This window comes from Eumetopias jubatus, unplaced genomic scaffold (genome assembly GCF_037043125.1).
Source record: "Eumetopias jubatus isolate StellerSeaLion01/CBP00866 unplaced genomic scaffold, mEumJub1_p1.0 scaffold_10, whole genome shotgun sequence".
Lineage (NCBI taxonomy): Eukaryota > Metazoa > Chordata > Mammalia > Carnivora > Otariidae > Eumetopias > Eumetopias jubatus.
The window spans coordinates 78,308,003-78,328,206 of record NW_028274816.1 but is presented as its reverse complement, the minus strand read 5'-3'; the positions used below and the strand labels follow the sequence as shown (position 1 = coordinate 78,328,206).

Here is a 20,204-nt window from a genome sequence, read left to right as displayed (position 1 = left end):
CTCGCTTCGCGGGCGCCGCCGGAGCCGCCGCGGCGGGCGAGGCGGGGAGCGGCCGGCGGGGAGCCAATCGGCTGCGGGGAGGGGCGGGACTTCCTGCGCGCGGGCCCGAGGGGCTCGGTTGCCCGGCTCCGTGGTCCCCGGCTAGGCGGCGGCGGCGGCGGCGGCGGCGGCGGCGGCAGCAGCGTCTCCTCCGTGGGGAGGCGCGCAGGGCCATGACGTCAGCGTCCACAAAGGTTCGGCCTCGCTCGCGGACAGCGCTCCCTGGCGGCCACGGGCGGGCGGCCCCCCACCCCGTGCCGGCGGTGCCGGCTCTTCCGCCCGGGGCGGGGGGCGGGCGGGAGCCGGGCTGGGGTGGGGCTAGGGGCTCCGGGCGGGACGGCGCGGGGGTGTGCGCCGGCCCCCCGTGACGCCGCCCCGCCCCCAGGTCGGAGAGATCTTCTCCGCGGCGGGCGCCGCCTTCACGAAGCTCGGGGAGCTGACGATGCAGCTGCATCCCGTGGCCGACTCTTCCCCCGCGGGGTACGTGAGCCGGGCCGGCGCGCCGACTCGGTCACCGCCGCGGACGCTGCAGGGCAGGGACAGGTGGTCGTGTGCCCCGCGCCGGGCACCGCGCAGAGCGGCGGTGAAGAAGCGCTTGTCGCAGGAGCGCCGACTGCGGCTCCCGACCCGGACCCGGACCCGGGCCGCCGCTCTGCCGTGCTGCGAGCCGACCGCAGGGCATAGGCGGGATGACCCGAGCGCTGCACACCGCGGTCGGGGTTCTGTGTGTAAGACGCCCCGCGGGTGGGATTGCTTTCCGCGCGCTCCTTGCGGCCGCTGCTGCACGCTGCTCGCGGACAGGCTTTCTCCTAACGTGGCTGTCGGGATAGGTGTGTTTGGGGGTCCTCAGGATTCCCACAGGGCGCTAAGAGCTTTTTGCTCTTCTGTTTTTTAAGGAAGCCCTCTATTTAGGGACCCACGGAAGGGGCCCCAGGGACTGGGGGGAGGAGGCCGGTGGCTGTGGAATATGCACAGCCTGTGGGCTGGCCGCACACCCCCCTCTTCCCACTTTCCTGTCTCCCTCTCCCCTCTGACAGTGCCAAGTGGACGGAGACGGAGATAGAGATGCTGAGGGCTGCGGTGAAGCGGTTTGGGGACGATCTTAATCACATCAGCTGTGTCATCAAGGAACGGACAGTGTGAGGGAGGGTGGCCGGCAGAGGAAGGGGGGTGGGCACTCTTCCTCCACACCCACCTGCCATCTGCCTGAGAACTCCCTTCCAGCTCAGCAAGCTTTCCTACCTGGCTGTTAGTTGTGTTAAGCACCTCCTGGAAGACCAAGTGAGAGTGGGTCAGAAGTTACTGAAATGCTGTGGTAGCCAGGATCTTCCAAGAATTTTATTTCGGGTTGCCTGAGATGCCCAACAGTTGAATTTGGTGATGGGAGTTCCCTGGTGGTTTACACAGCTCCTTCAAGATGCTACTGTGGTGCTTCTGGGGATGCTGTGACTCTGAACTAGTTGAGCGGGATCTGCTCCTAAGTCTCAGTCCGCCTGTGGATCACCAGGGCTTACCTGGTAGCCTTCCACACTCACACATCTCTCTCCCAGAGGAGAATTAGGATGTGGGCCTTCCCCACTGCGCAGTTCAGGGAGTCCACTCTTCACGGTCCATCTGCCCTGAGTGTGTGCAAAGCTTCGGGGACGCACAAGAACCCTACCAGCGGTTGGGGCCCTAACCGTGATGCTCGTGAAGGGGCTCCCCAGTGTTCCCTCAGAGTGGCCCGTTGCCCCTGCCCCTCCCCTCCCTTCCTCCCTCAAGCGCTCTGATGACTCCCTTCCTAACCTGCTCTCTCTTCTCTTCAGGGCCCAGATAAAGGCCACCGTGAAGCGCAAAGTATACGAAGACTCTGGCATCCCCCTTCCAGCTGAGTCGCCCAAGAAAGGGCCCAAGAAGATGCCGTCTGGTGTCCTGTCCCCTCCTCCAGCTGCACCTCCGCCAGGCAGCTCCAGTGTCGCTGAGGCCGGGGGTCCCCCCATAAAGAAACAGAAGGCTGGTGAGGGCTGCGGAGTTGCTGCCTGGGGGCCCAAGGTCCTGTCCGAGGTCCAGGGAGAGAATCGGGGGGTGGGTCAAAGAAGGACCAATCTCTCTTCCTTTCCCTGTCAAGGTTCCCACAGAGGGGCTGAGGTGGCAGAGGGAGGGGGAGCTGGAAGCTTTGGGAAGCCGGGGGCAGGGGGCAGTCGGAGAACCTAGAACCTAGCTTACGCCCCCTCCCCCCCCCCCAGATGTGACACTCAGTGCTCTGAACGACTCGGACGCCAACAGTGACCTGGTGGATATCGAAGGGCTGGGAGAAACTCCTCCGGCCAAGAAACTGAACTTCGACTCCTCCTCCCACTCCCACACCAGCTGAAGTGGTGGGGAGGGTCTCCGCAGGAGCCCCCTCCCTTGTACGGAGACTTGGGAAGGGAAGGTTCCCCGGTACACCGTGCAGGGGATCGGGTCAGCAAGGAGCCGGGTGCTTGCGGGGAGGTGAGAGTTGTCTTGGAAGCATACTTGGGGCTCGCTCCATCTCGGCCCATTTTGCTTCCTGTTCCAGACAGCCTGACCCTGGATTCTGGCCTTCTCATGACCTCTGCTGACCCTCCTCCGCTCTCTCGCTGAGCTTCCTGCCTCTGACCCCTCTCACTGTTCCCCCTGGACCTGTGGATCGCCCAGGACTCCGAGCAGGCCTGCTGAAGAGAAGGTCAAGAGGCTGCTGGGTCCGCACACCTCACCGTTCCTGTACGCGCATCTGCCCCCAAGCCCTCTGACCTCCATCTGATGGACTTTTTTATACAGAAAACAATAAAGATTGCCCTCTCCTCCCGCCTGGTGCCTGCAGTGTCACATGATGGAGCGTGGGGGGCCGCTGCCTCCCTCCTGAGCCCCAGGGGCTCAGCCCCTCGCTGCTCTCGCCACCCTGCCTGGAGCAGCACGGCCAATATTGGCAGGCTCTTCCCAGTGCCAATATTTCTGTGCTGCTAGAGCCAGGGGGGCTGGGGGTGGGCAACAAAGACTCCACTCTGCTCTCCAAAGGCAGAGCCTGACTCCACTCTGCTCTCCGAAGGCAGAGCCTGACTCCCAGGACCTCTGGCAGTCAGTATTCCTGAGGCTGCCCTGGGGGACTTTAGAGGGGCTGTTTCCAGGGCTTCCAGGACACCACCCCCCCCGCCGCCCCCCACCTCACAGGAAGGCCCAGATGTTCTCTGTGTTGCTTCTCCAGGGTGGCCTCCCGGGGCCAGGCCTCAGCGGTGCCTCCCCCACCCTCGCTCTAACACCACAGTGTGGTTTGGACGTGGCCACAGAGCCGTACAAACCACAGTGTGCTGCTGGGGCGGGAGCAGGACCGGGGTGGCTTGAGAGGAAGGGGGCACAAGATGGTGCCGTGAAGACCCCCACCACCAAGAGCAGGGACCTAGAGAAGGCTTAGAAGGCAGACGTGGCCCCAGGAAGGGCTGGGGGGGCGACAGGGAGCCGGGGCTAGGGGCTGGCAGGCCACTGGAGGGAGAGGGGCCCAAGGGGTGAGCTCGCCGTGGGATGAGACTGGAACCATCTTCCCTCCACAGGGACTCTACTCAGGGGATCCCTTGGGTGCGGTCAGAGGCAGAGGAAACGGGGAACAACTGTGGGGGGCCAACAGACTGCCTCCCGACTCAGCAAGGGCAGGGACCCAAGGCTTCCTGCGTCCGTCCCTCCCCTCCCTGGGTCAGAACCCAAGAGAAAGCAAGGAGAGACAGAAGGCCAAGGACAGCAGGGTTGGGAGCTGGCAGTCCAGAGGTGGTGGGGCCGGAACATGGTGGGGAGAGGGGGGCCGGAAGTTGCCCTGGGCCCTGGGCCTGCCACAAGATGGAGGCCAAAGGCAGGAAATGGAGGCCAGGGGGAAAGGGGAGCAGCAGGGCCCAGGAAGAGGGCTGTCTGGACCTGGGGGCCAGGTACTCAACCCCCAGCACTGTTCCCACTCCCCACCGCCCCCCAGGACCCATGCCCGGACCCCCCGCGATGACCCCCATCAGCCCATCCACCAGGCCCAGGAAGGCGGGCCCACCCCAGAAAGCCACGTTTAAGCTGAGACAAACATGCCTCTCCCCACCCCCACCCTAGGCCTTCCCTCAGCCTTTTCCTCCTGTCCAGGACATGATTTTTAAAAGCACCCCACAGAAAGCAAAATCCAAGGGCCAAAATCCCTTCCACAAATCAAAATAACATCCTCTGCAACCCAAAAGTTTTCCTCCTACCTCCCATTCCATCCGCTACCACCCCTCTTCCGACACACCCCCCAAAACTCTTAGCAATCAGAAAGATCTAAGATGGTGGGTGTAAGCAGTCTTTTTAGGCCCCGGGGGGATGCCAGACCCCCTCCCTCGAGACCCCTGTCTGTCCTGCACCAAATTCTGCCAAGGCCTCCTGCCTCTCACTCCAACCTCCCTAGCCCCCCAAACTGAACAGCTGCCCCCAGCTCCCATTCTCGGCAGAGCCTTTGTGGGGGTGAAACAGAAATCAAACACTTTGCTAACGGCTGGGGATGTTGGGGGGCCTTCTGGTCTCAGCCTTTGGTTTCCATTTGGGGGACTGCAGTTTAGGGGCAAACGGGAAAGCCTCTCCAATCATCCCCCCAGTTCCAAGACTGACAAAGCCCAACCCCACCCCAGCACGCACCTCCAAACCTCCCCCCCAACCGCCACGTCTCTCCTGAAAACAGGGGACACTTTCCTCCCCACTTACCTCAGCTACTCTCCCCTGAGATCCTGGTCCCCTATTTTGAAGGGAGCAAAATTTGGGGTGCATCCCTCACATTTGGGGTGCAGGAGAAAGGAGCCGCCCCAGTCGCATCGCTGGCCTCCTTCCTCTCGGCTGGCTCAGGGAGTGGGGAGTGCCCTAGGGAGGGGGGACCCCCACAAGAGAGCTCAGAAGGGGGTTCCTCCATTCCCAGTCAGAATTGGGGACACCCCCCCAAACCCGTCCCAGCCCATCCGTCTCCAACTCGGCGGGAGAGGCAGCTGCAATGCCCCAGTCAGATTCCCCCAACACTACATTCCTCACCCCATCTAGAGGGGTCCCGGGGGCCCCAAAAAATCCCAAAAAAATCTAGGATGTTGGCAGGACGGTCCTGGACTAGCACCCCAAATTTGGGGTCCTCAGATACCCCCGTTTTTTCAGGAAAATTCCGTCTTTCACCTGCCTCCCGCCAGCCCTGCTCTGTCCCGATGCCAATTTTGGAAGTCACTCCCTCCTTCCTCCTCCCCGTCTCTCCAGGCCCCCCCGCTCGGGGGCTAGGGTCCAGGAAACCTGGCTTCCAGACCAGGGGGGGCACTCCTCGAAGGGCTAGGGGCCAGGAGGTCAAGCTCACAGCCCCAGTCTTAGGGAAGCAGGAAAGCCCGATCCTCCCCTCCCCTCCCCCCTGGCTGGTCTCCGTGGTGGTTTAAGGAAAGCCTGGAGGATTGGAATCTGCCATTGCTGTTGCACAGGCAGGTTTTTTTCCTTGGGTTGGGGGGGTGGGCGGTGGGAGGGAGAGAGGGGAGGAGAGCCGAAGAGAGCAGGGACCCAGGCGTGCAGAGCTGGCCCGGCTTACCCCCTCGCCCCTGCTGCCGTGGGGAACCCCTCCCCCCACCCACCTCACCCGCATTCCCAGTCCTCTGTCTGCTTTCTGTTTGGGGCTCTTATCCTAGAAACTCAGGGTACAACAGTCACCTCCGTGTACCCCCACCACCACCTCTCCTTGCCAACATTCCAACAGCACTGCCCTAGTCAGGGGTGTTCACCTTACCACGGGACACCCCATCTTCCCCCCACCTTCCCGGAAAGTGAGTTGTGCTCCCTTAAGAAGTTGGGGTTCAGGGTCTGAAACCGCCTTCCCTCCCTCAGATCTATCCAGGCCACATAGAAATAAGAGGAGATACACTACCCGCTACCTTTCCAAATTTCTCCCTTCAAGTCCTGGGTGTAAACTGGGGGTTCAGTAAGGAAAGAGATTTCTAGAATCTGGGATGGGTGAGAGGGAAGCTAGCCATAAGCAAAGGACATCCCAAACCAGCACCACGCTCCGAATTAAGTGAATCCCCAAATCAAGCTCACCTTATGACCCATCCCTCAGCTCCATCAGATACACCCAAAGAGTGACAAAAACACCCAAAATAAGGACACCCCAAAACTTGAGTCTCCTACTCTGGGCCCTCACCTTGTTTCTCCCCCTGGAAAAAGCTTCATGGCTATCTGTGTTTACACACAGGACTATCCCCCCTCAAAATAAGTTTCCACAACATTCAAATACAAAGCTTTGCTCCACCTCAATGACCCACAATCACGCAGAAGGCCTTCAAACTTGTTCCCAGGTTCCTATTATGTTCCACCTTAAGCTAATAAAAAACAAAAACAAAAACTCCAGATTGAATTTCATGTCCCCCCAAACCTAACCCGAGCCTTGAAACGTGTATGGCTTCCCAAAACAGACTGTACCCCAAAATCAGCGTGACTACTCTACTTGAAATCAGATTGTCCATACACACCAATGACTCTGAATCCCCAACACGAAGCCCTCATCCACCTCCTGAAGAACGCCTAGCGGGTCGTCCTGATATTCCCAAGTGACAATCTCCAAATTATGGGTGTCAGAGTCCCCAAAACTAACGTAGCTTCAAAATCAGCTCCACGCCTAAAACTTACCATTGGCGCTCAGGCCTTCTGAATGCAGCGCCCAGTGCCCAGAACAATCCAACTAACTCAACACCCCATAACAAACACACTCTCCACAGCTGACCAGGTAACATAAAATCAACTCCAGCCTGATACCAAAGGGAGCCCTCGTGGAACTCCCACCTCCAAACTGAGCAGAGACCAGAGTAACCCTAACATGCAAAAGCCCCATCCCGGTCCTGATTCCCTAGTGGTCTGCGATTCCCACTTTCTCAGCAGTTCTTTCCTGCGCCCAAATAAAGTCGCCCTCGGATCAGATAAAGACACCGCAGGCCTGGATCCGCAGCTCCACGGATAACGGGCAGTCACTCCTGGCCACCTGTGACTCTCTTGAACCCAAGTCCTGCTTTGCAGCTAGACTCAGCTCTGCACCCCCCTCTCCAAACAAACATCGCCTCCCCCAACGTCTCCCGCAAACAAAATATGAGGGTGTGACCCGTGCCTATCTCCCAGATCAGGGACCTCAGTTTAGGGTTATCGGTTATCGGACGCCTCCTGCCCTCGCTCCCTTCTTTTACCCCGAGACCCTCCCTGTTTTCCCTTCTTTCTGTCCACCCCACCCAACTTTCAGAATAATGTTCAGTAAAAATTCACCTCTACCGACAGATAATAGTGTCTAGCTTAATTAGAAAAGAGGACCCTGAGCTCCCAGGGCTCAGACCCCACACCTTTTCCCACCAGTTCCCTTGCTCCCAGAGCCCGCGGATCTCTCACCCCAGATTAGGAACCCCAGCCTCGGAGGAAAGTCCCCTCTGTCGCCTAACTCTCCCTCCCTCCGCCCAACCTTAGTCCTCCCCCCCCCCCAGGAGACAGAGGGACAAAATCAACCAGCGCAAAGGGGAGGAGGACGAAGGTTTCAGCCGCTCAGACCGAATCGATCCTGCGCCCCGGTCCGAGTGGACCCCAGCCGGGTGGAGACTGCGAGGCGAGGCTAGTGCTCGTCCGCCCCCTCGTGGAAGGAGTCAAACATTGCCGGGTTTTGCCTACTTGCCGCGCTGGACCCCGGCGTCCCGCCAGCCTCCAAGCGTAGCCGACGGGCGGGTGCCCGAGGCCCTAGTGAGCTGGGATTGGGGGAGGGCGAGCGGGCTTTGGGCGGGAGTCTGTCTCTCTGGATCCCTAAAAGGATTCAGAAGAGAGTCGGGAGCGAGAGTCCGGACGCCCAGGTCTCCGGAGCGCCTTTCGGCCCCCACCCGGGGCTTTCCCCACCTCCTCGAGGGGAAGCAGCTGGCGGAGCCGTCCGGTCGCGGGACAATGGAAGGAAACGAACTAGAAATCATATCCGTCCCCTCCCCGCCCCGCCCGATCAGAGCCCCCCCTTTTGTAGGCCCTGCTAGAGGAGCCTGTCATTCACACCGCGCCCTCCCGCTGCTGAGACCCCACGCGAGTCCACCGTGGCCTCCCCAAACCTGGTGCCCCGCTGGGCTCCCCTCTATCTCCCTTGCTATCGGACGTTGGAAGGGGGAGTTTTGCTGTATCCACTCTCCAGTTAACAGGCACCCGCCTTCCAAAAGCCAGCACGCTGATTTTCGCTGCCCCAGGCCCCTCGACGACCCGGGTCACCCATATTTCCAATCTCGATATCCCCAACCTCCTCCCCAATTCCAGTGTCCCATCCCCGATTCCACTTCCAGTGGCCCAAGACCCCTTATGTTACGACCACCCCAGGGTTTCTGAGGTCCCGCCCTCGAGCCGGAGACCCCGCCCCGGGCTCGCCATCTGGAGAGCGCGGGAGGAAGGAAGGATACAGACCCAGGCGTTCACCCCACCTCCACCCCCGCCCCCGCCATCCCGGCCAGATAAAGGAGCCGAGTCCAAGAGGGGAGAGAGACCCCGCCCCCCTGAGAGGAGAAGCCGCAGCCCCTGCAGGACGGGGGTAAGAACGACAGACCGAGGGAGCCAGACTCCTGGGTCCCAGAAAAGGGTTGCCGATGGTAGGAAGACTGAGGCCCACTACTTGGGCTAAACTAGGAGTCCGGGATTAGACAGCAGTGGAATTCCGTGGTTCGGAGAGGGAGCCTGGGTTGGGATCTGGAGGGGTGTGGACCGCAGGCCGTCTGGGGTGCCCGGGCAGGTCGGACACCCGAGATTCAGGCGCGCGGTGAAGCCGAGGGGAGCGGGGTGCTGCACGCGCACGAGCAGTCGACCCGAGGGCGCTGCGGGCCGGATCCCCCACGCTGGCCGTCGACGCCGCGGCGTGGGGGCATCCACCCCGCGCAAGCACTGTGGAGTCTAGGGGGGGCAAGCGAGCGCCGATGAGCTGGGGGCGGAAAGAACTAGATGGATCACGCGAGGCTGCGCGAGCCGGGCGGGGGGCTCGGCCCTGGCTGCACGTCAGCAGAAGGGGCGAACTGCGGAGGGAAGGCGTCTGAGCACCGCCTGGGTCCCTGAGCCCTTTCCTGGGCACCGGCAGGCCTGGGTCGCGATGGGTTCCACCGCCACCCCCGAGGGCGCGCTGGGCTACGTCCGCGAGTTCACTCGCCACTCCTCCGACGTGCTCGGCAACCTGAATGAGCTGCGCCTGCGCGGGATCCTCACTGACGTCACGCTGCTGGTTGGCGGGCAACCCCTTCGAGCACACAAGGCGGTTCTTATCGCCTGCAGGTTCGGGGAGTGACTCAGGGGGGTGGGGCGGGACCAAATGGGAAACGGGTGGTGTCCTAAGGTCTTTGGGAGGGGATCCGAGGCCAAGCCTTCCAGAAGCAGGAGGCTGAGCGTGGAGCGTCGGGGAATTGAGGGGACAATGGGGAGGACGTGGGGCTTTCTACAGCGTGGCGTGTCCTCCGTGGGCTCCCCAGGTCCTAATGTAGCCTCTCTGCCCTCTCTCCAGTGGCTTCTTCTATTCAATTTTCCGAGGCCGCGCAGGCGTGGGGGTGGACGTTCTCTCCCTGCCCGGGGGCCCCGAAGCGGGGGGCTTCGCTCCTCTCCTGGATTTCATGTACACTTCACGCCTACGCCTCTCTCCCGCCACTGCACCGGCTGTCCTCGCAGCCGCCACATACTTGCAGATGGAACACGTGGTCCAGGCATGCCACCGCTTCATCCAGGCCAGGTGAGGGAGCCCCAGCTCGGTGTCCTCCGTTGGGTGAGGCGGCATCCCAGGTGTCAAGGGTGGAGGCCAAGATTAGGAAAGAGCACTAACATCCCCCTCGCACTTTTCCCAGCTACGAACCTCTGGGCATCTCCCTACGGCCTTTGGAGGCAGAACCCCCCACGCCCCCAACGGCCCCCCCACCAGGCAGCCCCAGGCGCTCCGAAGGGCATCCAGACCCACCTACCGAGTCTCGCAGCTGCAGTCAAGGCCCCCCCAGCCCAGGCAGCCCAGACCCCAAGGCCTGCAACTGGAAAAAGTACAAGTTCATCGTGCTAAACTCTCAGGCCTCCCAAGCAGGGAACCTGGCCGGGGAGAGGAGTTCTGGTCAACTTTGTCCCCAAGCCAGGCTCCCCAGCGGAGATGAGGCTTCCAGCAGCGGCGGCAGCGGCAGTGAAGAAGGACCCATTCCTGGTCCCCAGAACAGGTACAGACCCTGGACCCTCAAGAATTTGCGGAGGCCAGCCTCAGCTAGGAGGCAGAGCCATGGCACCTGGGTGGTCAGGAGCAGGGAGTGAGGGGGTGGGACTTTGGCAGCACAATTGGATATGGCTCATTGGTCAGTATTGGTCAGTATTGGCTCACCGCCAGAGGGTAGGCGAGAACCCCTCCATAAAATCTCTCCTAATCCTTTTCTCTGGGCTTGCCACCTGCCTAGGCTCTCTCCACCTGCTGTCACGGGACAGTTCAAATGTGGGGCTCCAGTCAATACCCCCCATCTCCTCACAGCCCTGGCTCAAGAGACCACTGGATCACACTCTGGGCGGACTTGCCCACCACCAGGTAAGAGCCCTTCCTTTTACCTCCTCCCTTGATTTTCTCCCCGGGCTGCTCAAGGCCAGTTTGGACCAAAAGGAAAGGCCTGCCCCAATTACTGCAAATTGGAATCACCTAGGGAGCTTTTAAAACTCCCATTGCCCAGGTCACACCCCATAGATCAGAAAGTCTGGAAGTGGGAGCTAGGAATCAGTATTTTTTTAAAGCTTCCAATGAGCAGCAAAGTTTGGGAACTTCTGGCCTGTTCCCATCAGGGCTGAGTGGTGGGCCCAGGGCTGGGCAGGGCCTCTCCGGCAAGCTGTCGAGCCGAGCAGTGGTCCAAGAGAGGAGAGAGAAACAGAAACTTCACCCAGTAATTGGGGCCTCCACCTACCACCACCACTATTGAAGAGATTAAGAGAGTATTCTGAAGTCAGACAGACATGAAGTCAGATCTTGGCTTGTCCTCTTACTAACCATGTGACCTTGAGTAAGTCAAATGAGCTCCAGAGCCTTAACAGTAAATTGGGGAAAAGGAAAACCCGCTACCAGTGCGGTTTGAGGATTCACTGGAATTGTCATTACCCACCCCCCCTCCCAGGAAGTGAATTTTTCAGCTGCCAGAACTGTGAGGCGGTGGCTGGGTGCTCGTCGGGGCTGGACCCCTTGGCTCCTGGGGATGAGGACAAGCCCTACAAATGTCAGCTCTGCCGGTCTGCCTTCCGCTACAAAGGCAACCTGGCCAGTCACCGCACGGTGCACACAGGTAAGGGGGGAGAGGGCCCTGGCCTTCGTGCCAGCGGGCGTCCTAGGACGAAGTCCCTGACCTCCCGGCCTCCCTGCCTCCAGGGGAGAAGCCCTACCACTGTTCCATCTGCGGAGCCCGCTTTAACCGGCCGGCCAACCTGAAAACGCACAGCCGCATCCATTCGGGAGAGAAGCCCTACAAGTGTGAGACGTGCGGCTCGCGCTTCGTGCAGGTACCGAGCGCGTCCCCCAGACGGCTCCAAGGCAAATTTGCCGGAGGGCGGGGCGGGCCGTCGGGGAGGGTTCGGTGCCTCCTAGACGCGCGCTCTGAGGTCCCCCCCGGCCTGCCAGGTAGCGCATCTGCGCGCGCACGTGCTGATCCACACCGGGGAGAAGCCCTATCCTTGCCCCACCTGCGGCACTCGCTTCCGCCACCTACAGACCCTCAAGAGCCACGTTCGCATCCACACCGGGGAGAAGCCGTACCACGTGAGTACCCGCCCCGGCCTGGCGTTTACCTAGGGGCGGGGCTCGGAGAGGAGCGGGCCGGGGGGGCCCCCGGAGCTCTCCGAAGTGGGCGGAGCCCTGGGAGATAAGGGGCGGGGCCGGGGGCCGGGAAGCGCGCGCGCACCGTCCTCCGGAGGAGGAGCTAGGGATGAAGGGGGCGGGGCCTAGCTCCGCGACCTCTGCCGCGCATCGGGGGAGACGCGGGGACCCGAGAGCTTCTCTTCCGCGGAGAGCCGGGGGTGGCTGTGGAGGGGGCGGGAGCTGACCCGCTGTCCTCCCACAGTGCGACCCCTGCGGCCTGCATTTCCGGCACAAGAGTCAACTACGCCTGCATCTGCGCCAGAAGCACGGAGCTGCTACCAACACCAAAGTGCACTACCACATTTTGGGGGGGCCCTAGCTGGGCGCCGCGCCCAGATCCCACTCGCTTCCCGGAAGCCGGGACAGCTGCGGGCTCACGCCTTGGCTTCCCTGTCGGGCTTGGGCATGGGGAGCGTGCGAGGCCCCTCCGGTGTCAGCAACTGCCACCACCTTAAATTCTCGCTGGGGAGAGCAGGGGTGGCAGATCTCCGCTTGATCTGCCTCTGTTTTGCTGGTCAAAACCTCTTCCCCACAATCCAAATTGTTTCTGAGGAGACAGCCAGCTGGGAGCTGCGGGGGGAGACTGGAGGGAATGGCCCTCCACCTGCAGCTCCCCTCTCATTTGGTTTCTCTGTAAATATAATTTATTGAGGCCTGTGGGTAGCACCAGGGCCTTCATTCTACCGCATTTCCCACGTGCACAAGTGTGATCAAACGTGGCCTGAAGCATAGTGTGTGGGGTCAGCTCTGCGGGCAGAGATGAGCACTTAGCTGTCTCCTTCGGCTTGACTGTTTTATGTTTATTCTTGTCATAACTTCCATCTTTAGAGTTGTTGTTTCTCCTATCTGTTTGCTTGTCCGTTCATTGAAAGTGGAGAAAGGGTCTCTCTGTGTCCTGTCCCTCCCAATCCTAGGTCTGGAACCTTATTTGTTCTAGGGCAGCTCTGGGGACATGTGGGGTTGTGGAATTGTGTCAGGAACCCTCTTTGGTATTCTGGATATTGTAGGTTCTCTAGCAGGCTAGAACTGCCTATGGACTCTGCTCTGGTTCCAAGACTTGAAGGACCTTTTTTTTTTTTTGGTGAGCCGGAAATGGAAGTAAGAAGTGCTTCCTGGGAGCCATGGATGTGGGGGCTTTGGCAGTCTTGGAACTTGAGGGATGATTGGAGAGGCTTTCTCTTATGGCCCTCACTGGCCCATGGGTCTGGCCACCTAGGTTGGGCTCCACTGTGTTGATCTGTCATGAGTTGGGCTTTAGTTGAACCCAGAATCCTGCCTGGGGCCTGTTCTCAGCACTGGGTTGATCCCTTCCTTATCAGAGATGACGCAACCTTTTCTGATTCTGCCCAGACTCTATGAATGCTATGACCTGTGGGAGAGTTATTAAACTCTATCTTGACTAAGCGATAAAGAGTCATAACCAGTCCTTAACTGTAGAGGTGTCTGGGTTCCAATGTTCCTTGGGGTTCTCTCTACCTGAGACAAGCCCCTTCTTCCTTTAGCGGGTTTTCGGACATCTTCTGGCAAGTGTCCAGATTCCAGAAACTTCTTTGCCTCTAGAAGTCACAGGTGCTTGGTAACTTTCTTACCTTAGAAAAGCTAGGTCTGTGACCTGGGCTTCCTGTCACTGCATTCCTGTCTGGAACCGGTGAATGCACTAGAACCTTCCACAGGGAGAGAAAAGGGGCTGAGTTCCATTCTGGATTTGCTGTAGTTTGGGATTATGATTGGGATTACTGTTGGGATTAGGGATTTCGAAGATTTAAAAGAGTAATTGACTGATGGTCCTTCTAGTTGACCAAGTATCTGGGTAGGATTAAGAGGTTGGTTGAGGGGCACAGTCCCTGTTGTAGGCCGAGTAGGTAGAAAGTTGGGAATGGGGTTGCCTCTTAACTAGATGGGATGTCTGGAATGTGAGATGATACTCTGAAGCCTTGACTTACAGTCCTTCGCCGGCTGCCTTGGGAGCTGTTTGATTGTGGGGTATGGGTGGAGGGTGAGGAGCACTTTGAATTTGTGGGGTGGGGCTTCCTCAAGATAGGTCAGGACTAATTGCTGCCGCTTGAGGACAGGTGAGAAAGCAACTTTTATCATTCCCTCTTCCTCCCCACTGCAGAACTGAAGTAGGCAGAGAAAGCAGAAGAGATATGAGAAGGAACCATGATTTTTTTTTTTTTTTTTTTTTTTTTTGCCAGTTGGATGGGCAGGTGAAGGGCACCTAGGGGTGGCAATGTTAGATCTTGCAAGATCAGAATCTTGGAATAAAGAAGCCTCTCTGTGCTGCCTGCTGTGTCCAGGGTTCTTGCTGGGAGGATCTGGGAACAGGGTGAAACGGGGCGGGAAGAATGAGGGTTCATTCCTCCTAGATTCTGTCTTGTATTCTGTGCCCATTCGACCGCCCCATCCCATCAGACACTTTAAATGGTGCTTGTTCTCCCCTTCCCTGCCCTTGCCTTCCTGCTCATTGTGTAGGAACCTGTGACTTCATGAAGTTTGTCCGGAGCCACCTGCATCCTGCTGCTCTGAAGTCACTTCCTGCCCGAGGAGCGGAGGCAGCAGGGAGAAACCAGGAGGCCACTAATAATACCAAGAGGCTGGGGGATGCATCTGTGCTGGGGATCTTAATGCTTGGGACACCCCCTACCACCACCACCACTACCACCACCAAGGAAAATGGACAGGACTTGGGTCCCCTGAGGATAGTAGGGCGTGCAGGTGGCAGTGAGAAGGTGAAGCATGTGGTTAGAGCCAACAGGCCAACTCCACCCCTCCCCCAGCAATGGTGCCTTAGAATCTATCCAGTGCCCAGGGCATGCTTCTCTCCCACCCTTTCCCTGTCCTGTGTGTGTCCTGGGTGTGCAGCTCTGTTCTGCCACGGGCAGAGGGTCACAATTCTGTTCAGTTACCTCCCTTTTGGACTTAAATTCCTCATCTGTGAAATAAGGCCATTAATGTAGCCTGCAGTTCCTGCCTACATTTACAGTTTGTGGTTGTGTTTCTCCATCTTAAAACTTATGACCTAGATTAGAAATATTTCTAAGTAAAACAAGAAACAAAGAACTTAAACTAAAACTTCCCTCCCCTCCCACTGCTACAGCTTATGCCCTGCCGAAAATGAGACCAGCTAATATTACTTATCCCTGGGCACCTGTCAGGTCCTAAACTAAGCATTCTTTTTTTTTTTTAAGATTTTATTTATTTATTTGACAGAGAGAGACACAGTAAGAGAGGGAACACAAGCAGGAGGAGTGAGAGAGGAAGAAGCAGGCTTCCTATGGAGCAGGGAGCCGATGTGGCTCGATGTGGGGCTCGACACCAGGACCCTGGAATCACGACCTGAGCCAAAGGCAGATGCTTAACGACTGAGCCACCCAGGCACCCTTAAACTGAGCATTCTTGTGCACAGCGCTTCTAATTCGATTCCCCTGACAACCCTCAAAAGTAGGTATTATTATCCCCAATTCACAGTTAGGAAAACCAACTGAGAGATTCAATGTCTTAGTGATCCTAAATACAGCCACATCAATTGCCACGTCTTGGCATATTTCCCATCAGCCAAAGTTTTGATTCCACTTAACAAAATGAAGTTTGGGGGGTATGATTATTTTTATTTCCCACATATAAAATTATACGGCTCAATATGCATTTTTAAAATTACACAGCCCCGGGGCACCTGGGTGGCTCCGCTTGTTAAGCCTTGGACTCTTCATTTCAGCTCAGGTCATGATCTCAGGGTCTTGAGATCAAGACCCGTGTCAGACTCCACACTCAGCAAGGAGCCTGCTTAAGACTCTATCTGCCCCCACCCCCCCCCACCCGACCTGGCGCTCATAGGTACACTATCTCTCTAAACAAACAAACAAAAAACAGCTTCCTCCCTGCCCCACCCCCCACTTGTCACTTGTCTGGGTATGAGGCCTTGAGCCCAAGTTGCAAGGTCAGGGTCCTGGGGAGCAGGAATTTTAATGAAGAAACAGAAAGCCAAGCCATTAGTGTTATATAAGGTGGAGAGACTGGATACTGGTTGGAAAGGAGGGGCTGACCGCTGGGTGATAAGAGCTCGGCTCTTTCGTCAACCCCATCAGGAGATCAAAACCTATTAGGAAATAGTAAAACCAGAGGGTGGAGGAAAAGGATTCAGCCCCACCGAGGAAGGGGGGGTAGATGGTGCTGGGGAGGCCCTGAGTGCGCTCACGGCCGCCCTTCCTCTCCCGAGTTATTTTTGGTCTCTGTGACTTGTAGATTTCCTGTTAGTGAGGACAGAAGCGACAGGAACTGAGTCGCCACTGCAGACACGGACGCCAGCAGTCCAACAGTCCGTTCCCCTGGTCTCTTCCTCGGCCCCTGAGCCCCTCCGGGATCCAGGCATCTGGATTCTAGTGTACTCAGGCGCTAGGGCAGGTATTTCCCTTTGAGTCTCGGCGCAGAACCCCTACGCTCACCACGACCTGACCTTGCCACTGGGCCCCTCATTCAGCAAGCGGGGGTCTTCCTCTCCTGAACCGGTTTACCCACCACCCACCCCCAGGAGCTCCCTACGTGAGGGTCTTGGTGCGGGAATCTGGACTGATTGGCCGGTTAAGTGGACGGGAGACGCAACATTCTCCGGGTAGGTCCCTACGTCACGTGGGGCCCAACGAGTCGGCCTCCTGCGGTCCCCTCCTGACGCATGCGCCCCACTCACTGTCCCGGTCCAGAACCGAGCTCTAAGCCCCGCGCTGCCCTCCTGGCTCCACCCCCGGCTCAGGAGTCCCGCTTCCCCACCCGCCAGCCGTGGACAGGGATGACGGCCAGGATGGGCAGGTAGCTGACACTTGCCGTGATAAGACGGATAACCCACACCGAGACTGGCGCGTCGCAGGGCGGGGGCCCAAACCCAGGGCCGCCTCCGGGCTCCAGGCTAAACGTCGGGGCCCCGCCCTGACCCGTCCCGCCCAGGCCTCGACCCGCCGCGGCCTGCCCGCGGAGCCACGCCCCCGGGAACGCCTCGCGCGGAGGCCGCCCGCTCTCCCCACCTAAGTCGCCGGGCGGGGGACAGGCGCCCCACGCAGCGTCCCTGCCTCCCGGGCTCGTCGGTGCGTTCCCCTGCAACAGCAGTCTGCCCTCCGCCGCGCGGCGGGGCGGCTCGGTGGGCGGAGGCGGAGGGTCCCGCGCCCTGCTCCCGCCGGGGCTGCGCGGAGTGGCTGCAGCCCTGTGCGCCGGCCGATGGCGCAGAGGGCCGAGCCCCCCGACGGGGGCTGGGGGTGGATGGTGGTGCTCTCCGCGTTCTTCCAGTCGGCGCTGGTGTTCGGGGTGCTCCGCTCCTTCGGCGTCTTCTTCGTGGAACTGGTGGCGGCGTTTGAAGAGCAGGCGGCGCGGGTCTCCTGGATCGCCTCCATAGGGATCGCGGTGCAGCAGTTTGGGAGTGAGTGCCGCGCCCGGGTCCGGCGGCCCGCCACCCTCCCTCGGAAGGGAAGGGGCATGCGGGGACGCTGGGGAGGAAAGGGCGGGGCTGGGGAGGATACTGGCCAAAGGCGCCGGAGAATCTCTCGCACTACTGCCTTCCTCTTTCTCAGGTCCTGTGGGCAGCGCCCTGAGCACGAAGTACGGGCCCAGGCCCGTGGTGATGGCCGGGGGCATCTTGGCTGCGTCAGGGATGCTGCTCGCCTCCCTTGCTACCTCCTTGACCCACCTGTACCTCAGTATTGGGCTGCTCTCAGGTGAGGCCCTGGACAAGGGTGGGAGACTTTCACCTTCTTCCTGCCCCTTCCGGGAGGCTTAAGGAGGAGCCCACGGAAAGTTTTGGCTAGCACCTGTGCCCAGGAGGGAAGGAAGTCTTAAGAGCGATGACTAAAGTGATCAACGTGGTGCAGGGATATTGAGGAATTCAGAGATGTCGAGGCCCGAATGTGCAAGCCCAGGGCTGGTGGGGCTGGAGCGTCGAAGCAAGAATTACCATGAAGTTGTGCCAGGCACCGCAGCTTCGAAATAGATACCGTCACCCGGTTTATAGACAGATGAAGAAAGGCTCTCGAAGCTTATTTAACTTGGCAGAGGGAGATCGCAGGGCCAGAAGTGGTACAGCCCGGGCCTAACTTCCAAAGTTCGGATCTAGTTACTGTACACACAGTATTTCTAAGCCTCTGCGGTCCCATCAGGTCTATTACCCTCGTCTTGCAGATGAGGAGACCGAGGCTGGGAGAGGAGATAAAATACACAGGGTCATACAGCTCGAAACAAGGCCTGTGCCACGTTCTGTGGCTGGGCAGTGGTGGGATTACCAGGTGCCCTGGGCGCCCTAAGAGTCCCCCAACCCCTATTTCTTCCTTTTTGACAGGCTCTGGCTGGGCCTTGACCTTCACTCCAACCATGGCTTGCCTGTCCCGTTACTTCTCTCGACGGCGATCCCTGGCCACGGGCCTGGCCCTGACCGGCGTGGGCCTCTCTTCCTTCGCCTTTGCCCCACTTTTCCAATGGCTGGTCAGCCGCTATGCCTGGCGGGGGGCCCTGCTGCTGGTGTCTGCCCTCTCCCTCCACCTGGTAGCCTGCGGCGCTCTCCTCCGTCCACTGTCCCTGAGGGAGGACCCTGTCATGGGAGGCCCTGGGACCCAGCTCACCTCCCTCCTGCATCACGGCCCCTTCCTCCGTTACACTGCTGCCCTCACGCTGATCAACACCGGCTACTTCATTCCCTACGTGCACCTGATGGCCCACCTCCAGGACGTGGGGTGGGACCCACTGTCTGCTGCCTTCCTACTCTCGGTCGTGGCTATTTCTGACCTCGTGGGACGTGTGGCTTCTGGGTGGCTAGCAGATGCTGTCCCAGGACCTGTGGCACGACTCCTGATGCTCTGGACTACCCTGACTGGGGTGTCACTGTCCCTGTTCCCCATGGCTCGCGCTCCCACGGCCCTGACGGCTCTGGCCGTGGCCTATGGCTTCACATCAGGGGCCCTGACCCCGGTGGCCTTCTCCATGTTGCCTGAACTGGTGGGGACTGGAAGGATATACTGTGGCCTGGGCCTAGTACAGATGGTCGAGAGCATCGGGGGGCTGCTGGGGGCTCCTCTGTCAGGTAAGGGGGATTGGGTTTCCTGGGGGGGGTTCACGGCTGCCATGTCATGCAATTTGGGGAGGGGACTAATAATTACATTATAGTGTACGTGAATATTGCCCTCTGGAATGGCACAGAACACAGCCTGCATGGCCAATCGTAGCAGACCCGAAGTGGGTCCGTGGGGCAAGGAAATGGGGGCTGTGGAAAGACTCAGAGGAGTTATGAGGACCCCTTAGCAGGGTATCTACAGGTTGGGTGTGCAGAGGACCTGGCTGGACTCAGCCAGATGTAGCCTGCAGGTGTCTGGCCTTTGCCTTGGCCTACTGGGCCGCAGGCCAGGTGTCTGAGCTGTCGGGTCAAAGTTCTCCACGGCCCAGATGCCAAAACCTTCAGACCCTTAACTTTCTCCTCTTAACTATTAACTGAAAGTGTAGACGGAGGGCCACGGTTGAAATTACCCTCTGGAAATTACCTGTGGAAACCTTGGGGACGCCAGAGTTCTCGAGCTTATCCAATCCTGCCTAGTGAGTTCAAACTCTTCCGAGACGATGGGCTAAGGATTACATTCTTCCCTTCATCAGGCTAAGGAACTGGGTCACCCACATGTGTTCTTCTTCTCTCTTGGACTTAGGCTACTTCCGGGATGTGACAGGCAACTACACAGTTTCTTTCGTAGTGGCTGGGGCCTTCCTCCTTGCAGGGAGTGGCATCCTCATCACTCTGCCTCACTTCTGCTCCTCGGCCTCCACCTCCACCTCCAAGCCCCGGGACCTGGTCACAGAGGCAGCGGATACCAAAGTCTCTCTGACCAAGGAAGGGCTGGGAGAGGACTGAACTGCAAAAAGGGGCTGTCAGGCCCAGAGAGCTAGAGCTTGGCAGCTCCAGATCTTCTCCTCCTGGCCGGTCCTGGTGCCCACAGAACCACAGTGCCTTAAACATCTTGAACTGCCTCCCCCCAGGGCAGGCCTGGCGGGGGGGGGCGGATCCTGTGCTGCGTGCGCCAACCCCTGGTATTTTGTCGAGGACTCTTATCTCTTCTTTGCTCCCACAACCTTTTCCAAAGGATCCAGCCTGCTCCCCTGAGCTGTGAGTCAGCTGTGAAAACCAAAGGCCAAGAGACTTAATGTGTTTTACATGTGATCTCTAGTGTCTACCAACTTCCTTCTCTGCAGGCAGATGTTGGGGAAAGGGGGATGCCCTTTTGAGATATAAGGAAACTAGATAATCGTCAGAATCTCCAAAAGAGCTGGGGCCCATATGCTTGGGTTGGCTGAATGG

The 20,204-nt window shown here is 59.1% G+C and overlaps 3 protein-coding genes across 5 annotated transcripts; all 3 read left to right on the top strand.

Annotated features, from left to right (window-relative positions):
* Positions 1-89: 89 nt before the first annotated feature.
* BACC1 (BPTF associated chromatin complex component 1) lies at positions 90-2,850 on the top strand. 3 transcript variants are annotated; one of them, XM_028125085.2, is made up of 6 exons: positions 94-233; positions 425-519; positions 1,077-1,178; positions 1,845-2,035; positions 2,265-2,429; positions 2,583-2,850. In XM_028125085.2, the coding sequence occupies exons 1-5, from the start codon at positions 213-215 to the stop codon at positions 2,390-2,392; spliced, it is 537 nt and encodes a 178-aa protein (XP_027980886.1). In that variant the 5' UTR covers positions 94-212; the 3' UTR covers positions 2,393-2,429; positions 2,583-2,850. The 3 variants fall into 3 exon arrangements, with proteins under 3 accessions (XP_027980887.1, XP_027980886.1, XP_027980885.1); XM_028125084.2 differs by having other exon boundaries at positions 95-233; positions 2,579-2,850; XM_028125086.2 differs by lacking the exon at positions 1,077-1,178 and having other exon boundaries at positions 90-233; positions 2,579-2,850.
* A 6,283-nt stretch (positions 2,851-9,133) lies between these two features.
* BCL6B (BCL6B transcription repressor) lies at positions 9,134-12,209 on the top strand. The gene is made up of 8 exons (XM_028125160.2): positions 9,134-9,312; positions 9,539-9,760; positions 9,873-10,226; positions 10,458-10,582; positions 11,157-11,321; positions 11,405-11,535; positions 11,654-11,791; positions 12,093-12,209. The coding sequence occupies exons 1-8, from the start codon at positions 9,134-9,136 to the stop codon at positions 12,207-12,209; spliced, it is 1,431 nt and encodes a 476-aa protein (XP_027980961.1).
* Positions 12,210-16,875: 4,666 nt separating this feature from the next.
* On the top strand, positions 16,876-20,066 carry SLC16A13 (solute carrier family 16 member 13). The gene is made up of 4 exons (XM_028125113.2): positions 16,876-17,294; positions 17,446-17,589; positions 18,207-18,944; positions 19,558-20,066. The coding sequence occupies exons 1-4, from the start codon at positions 17,096-17,098 to the stop codon at positions 19,758-19,760; spliced, it is 1,284 nt and encodes a 427-aa protein (XP_027980914.1). The 5' UTR covers positions 16,876-17,095; the 3' UTR covers positions 19,761-20,066.
* The last annotated feature ends 138 nt before the right edge of the window (positions 20,067-20,204 follow it).

What these genes read in the sequence shown, in the direction of transcription:
- BACC1 (XM_028125085.2), top strand. Translation starts at nt 213, where the DNA reads ATGACGTCAGCGTCCACAAAG. An exon ending in TGACGTCAGCGTCCACAAAG is followed by an intron (nt 234 to 424) that starts GTTCGGCCTCGC and finishes CCCCGCCCCCAG; the next exon opens with GTCGGAGAGATCTTCTCCGC. An exon ending in CATAAAGAAACAGAAGGCTG is followed by an intron (nt 2,036 to 2,264) that starts GTGAGGGCTGCG and finishes CCCCCCCCCCAG; the next exon opens with ATGTGACACTCAGTGCTCTG.
- BCL6B (XM_028125160.2), top strand. Translation starts at nt 9,134, where the DNA reads ATGGGTTCCACCGCCACCCCCGAGGGCGCGCTGGGCTACGTCCGCGAG. An exon ending in ATTCCTGGTCCCCAGAACAG is followed by an intron (nt 10,227 to 10,457) that starts GTACAGACCCTG and finishes CCACCTGCCTAG; the next exon opens with GCTCTCTCCACCTGCTGTCA. An exon ending in GCGGCTCGCGCTTCGTGCAG is followed by an intron (nt 11,536 to 11,653) that starts GTACCGAGCGCG and finishes CCGGCCTGCCAG; the next exon opens with GTAGCGCATCTGCGCGCGCA.
- SLC16A13 (XM_028125113.2), top strand. Translation starts at nt 17,096, where the DNA reads ATGGCGCAGAGGGCCGAGCCCCCCGACGGGGGCTGGGGGTGGATGGTG. An exon ending in CGCGGTGCAGCAGTTTGGGA is followed by an intron (nt 17,295 to 17,445) that starts GTGAGTGCCGCG and finishes CCTCTTTCTCAG; the next exon opens with GTCCTGTGGGCAGCGCCCTG. An exon ending in GCTGGGGGCTCCTCTGTCAG is followed by an intron (nt 18,945 to 19,557) that starts GTAAGGGGGATT and finishes TCTTGGACTTAG; the next exon opens with GCTACTTCCGGGATGTGACA.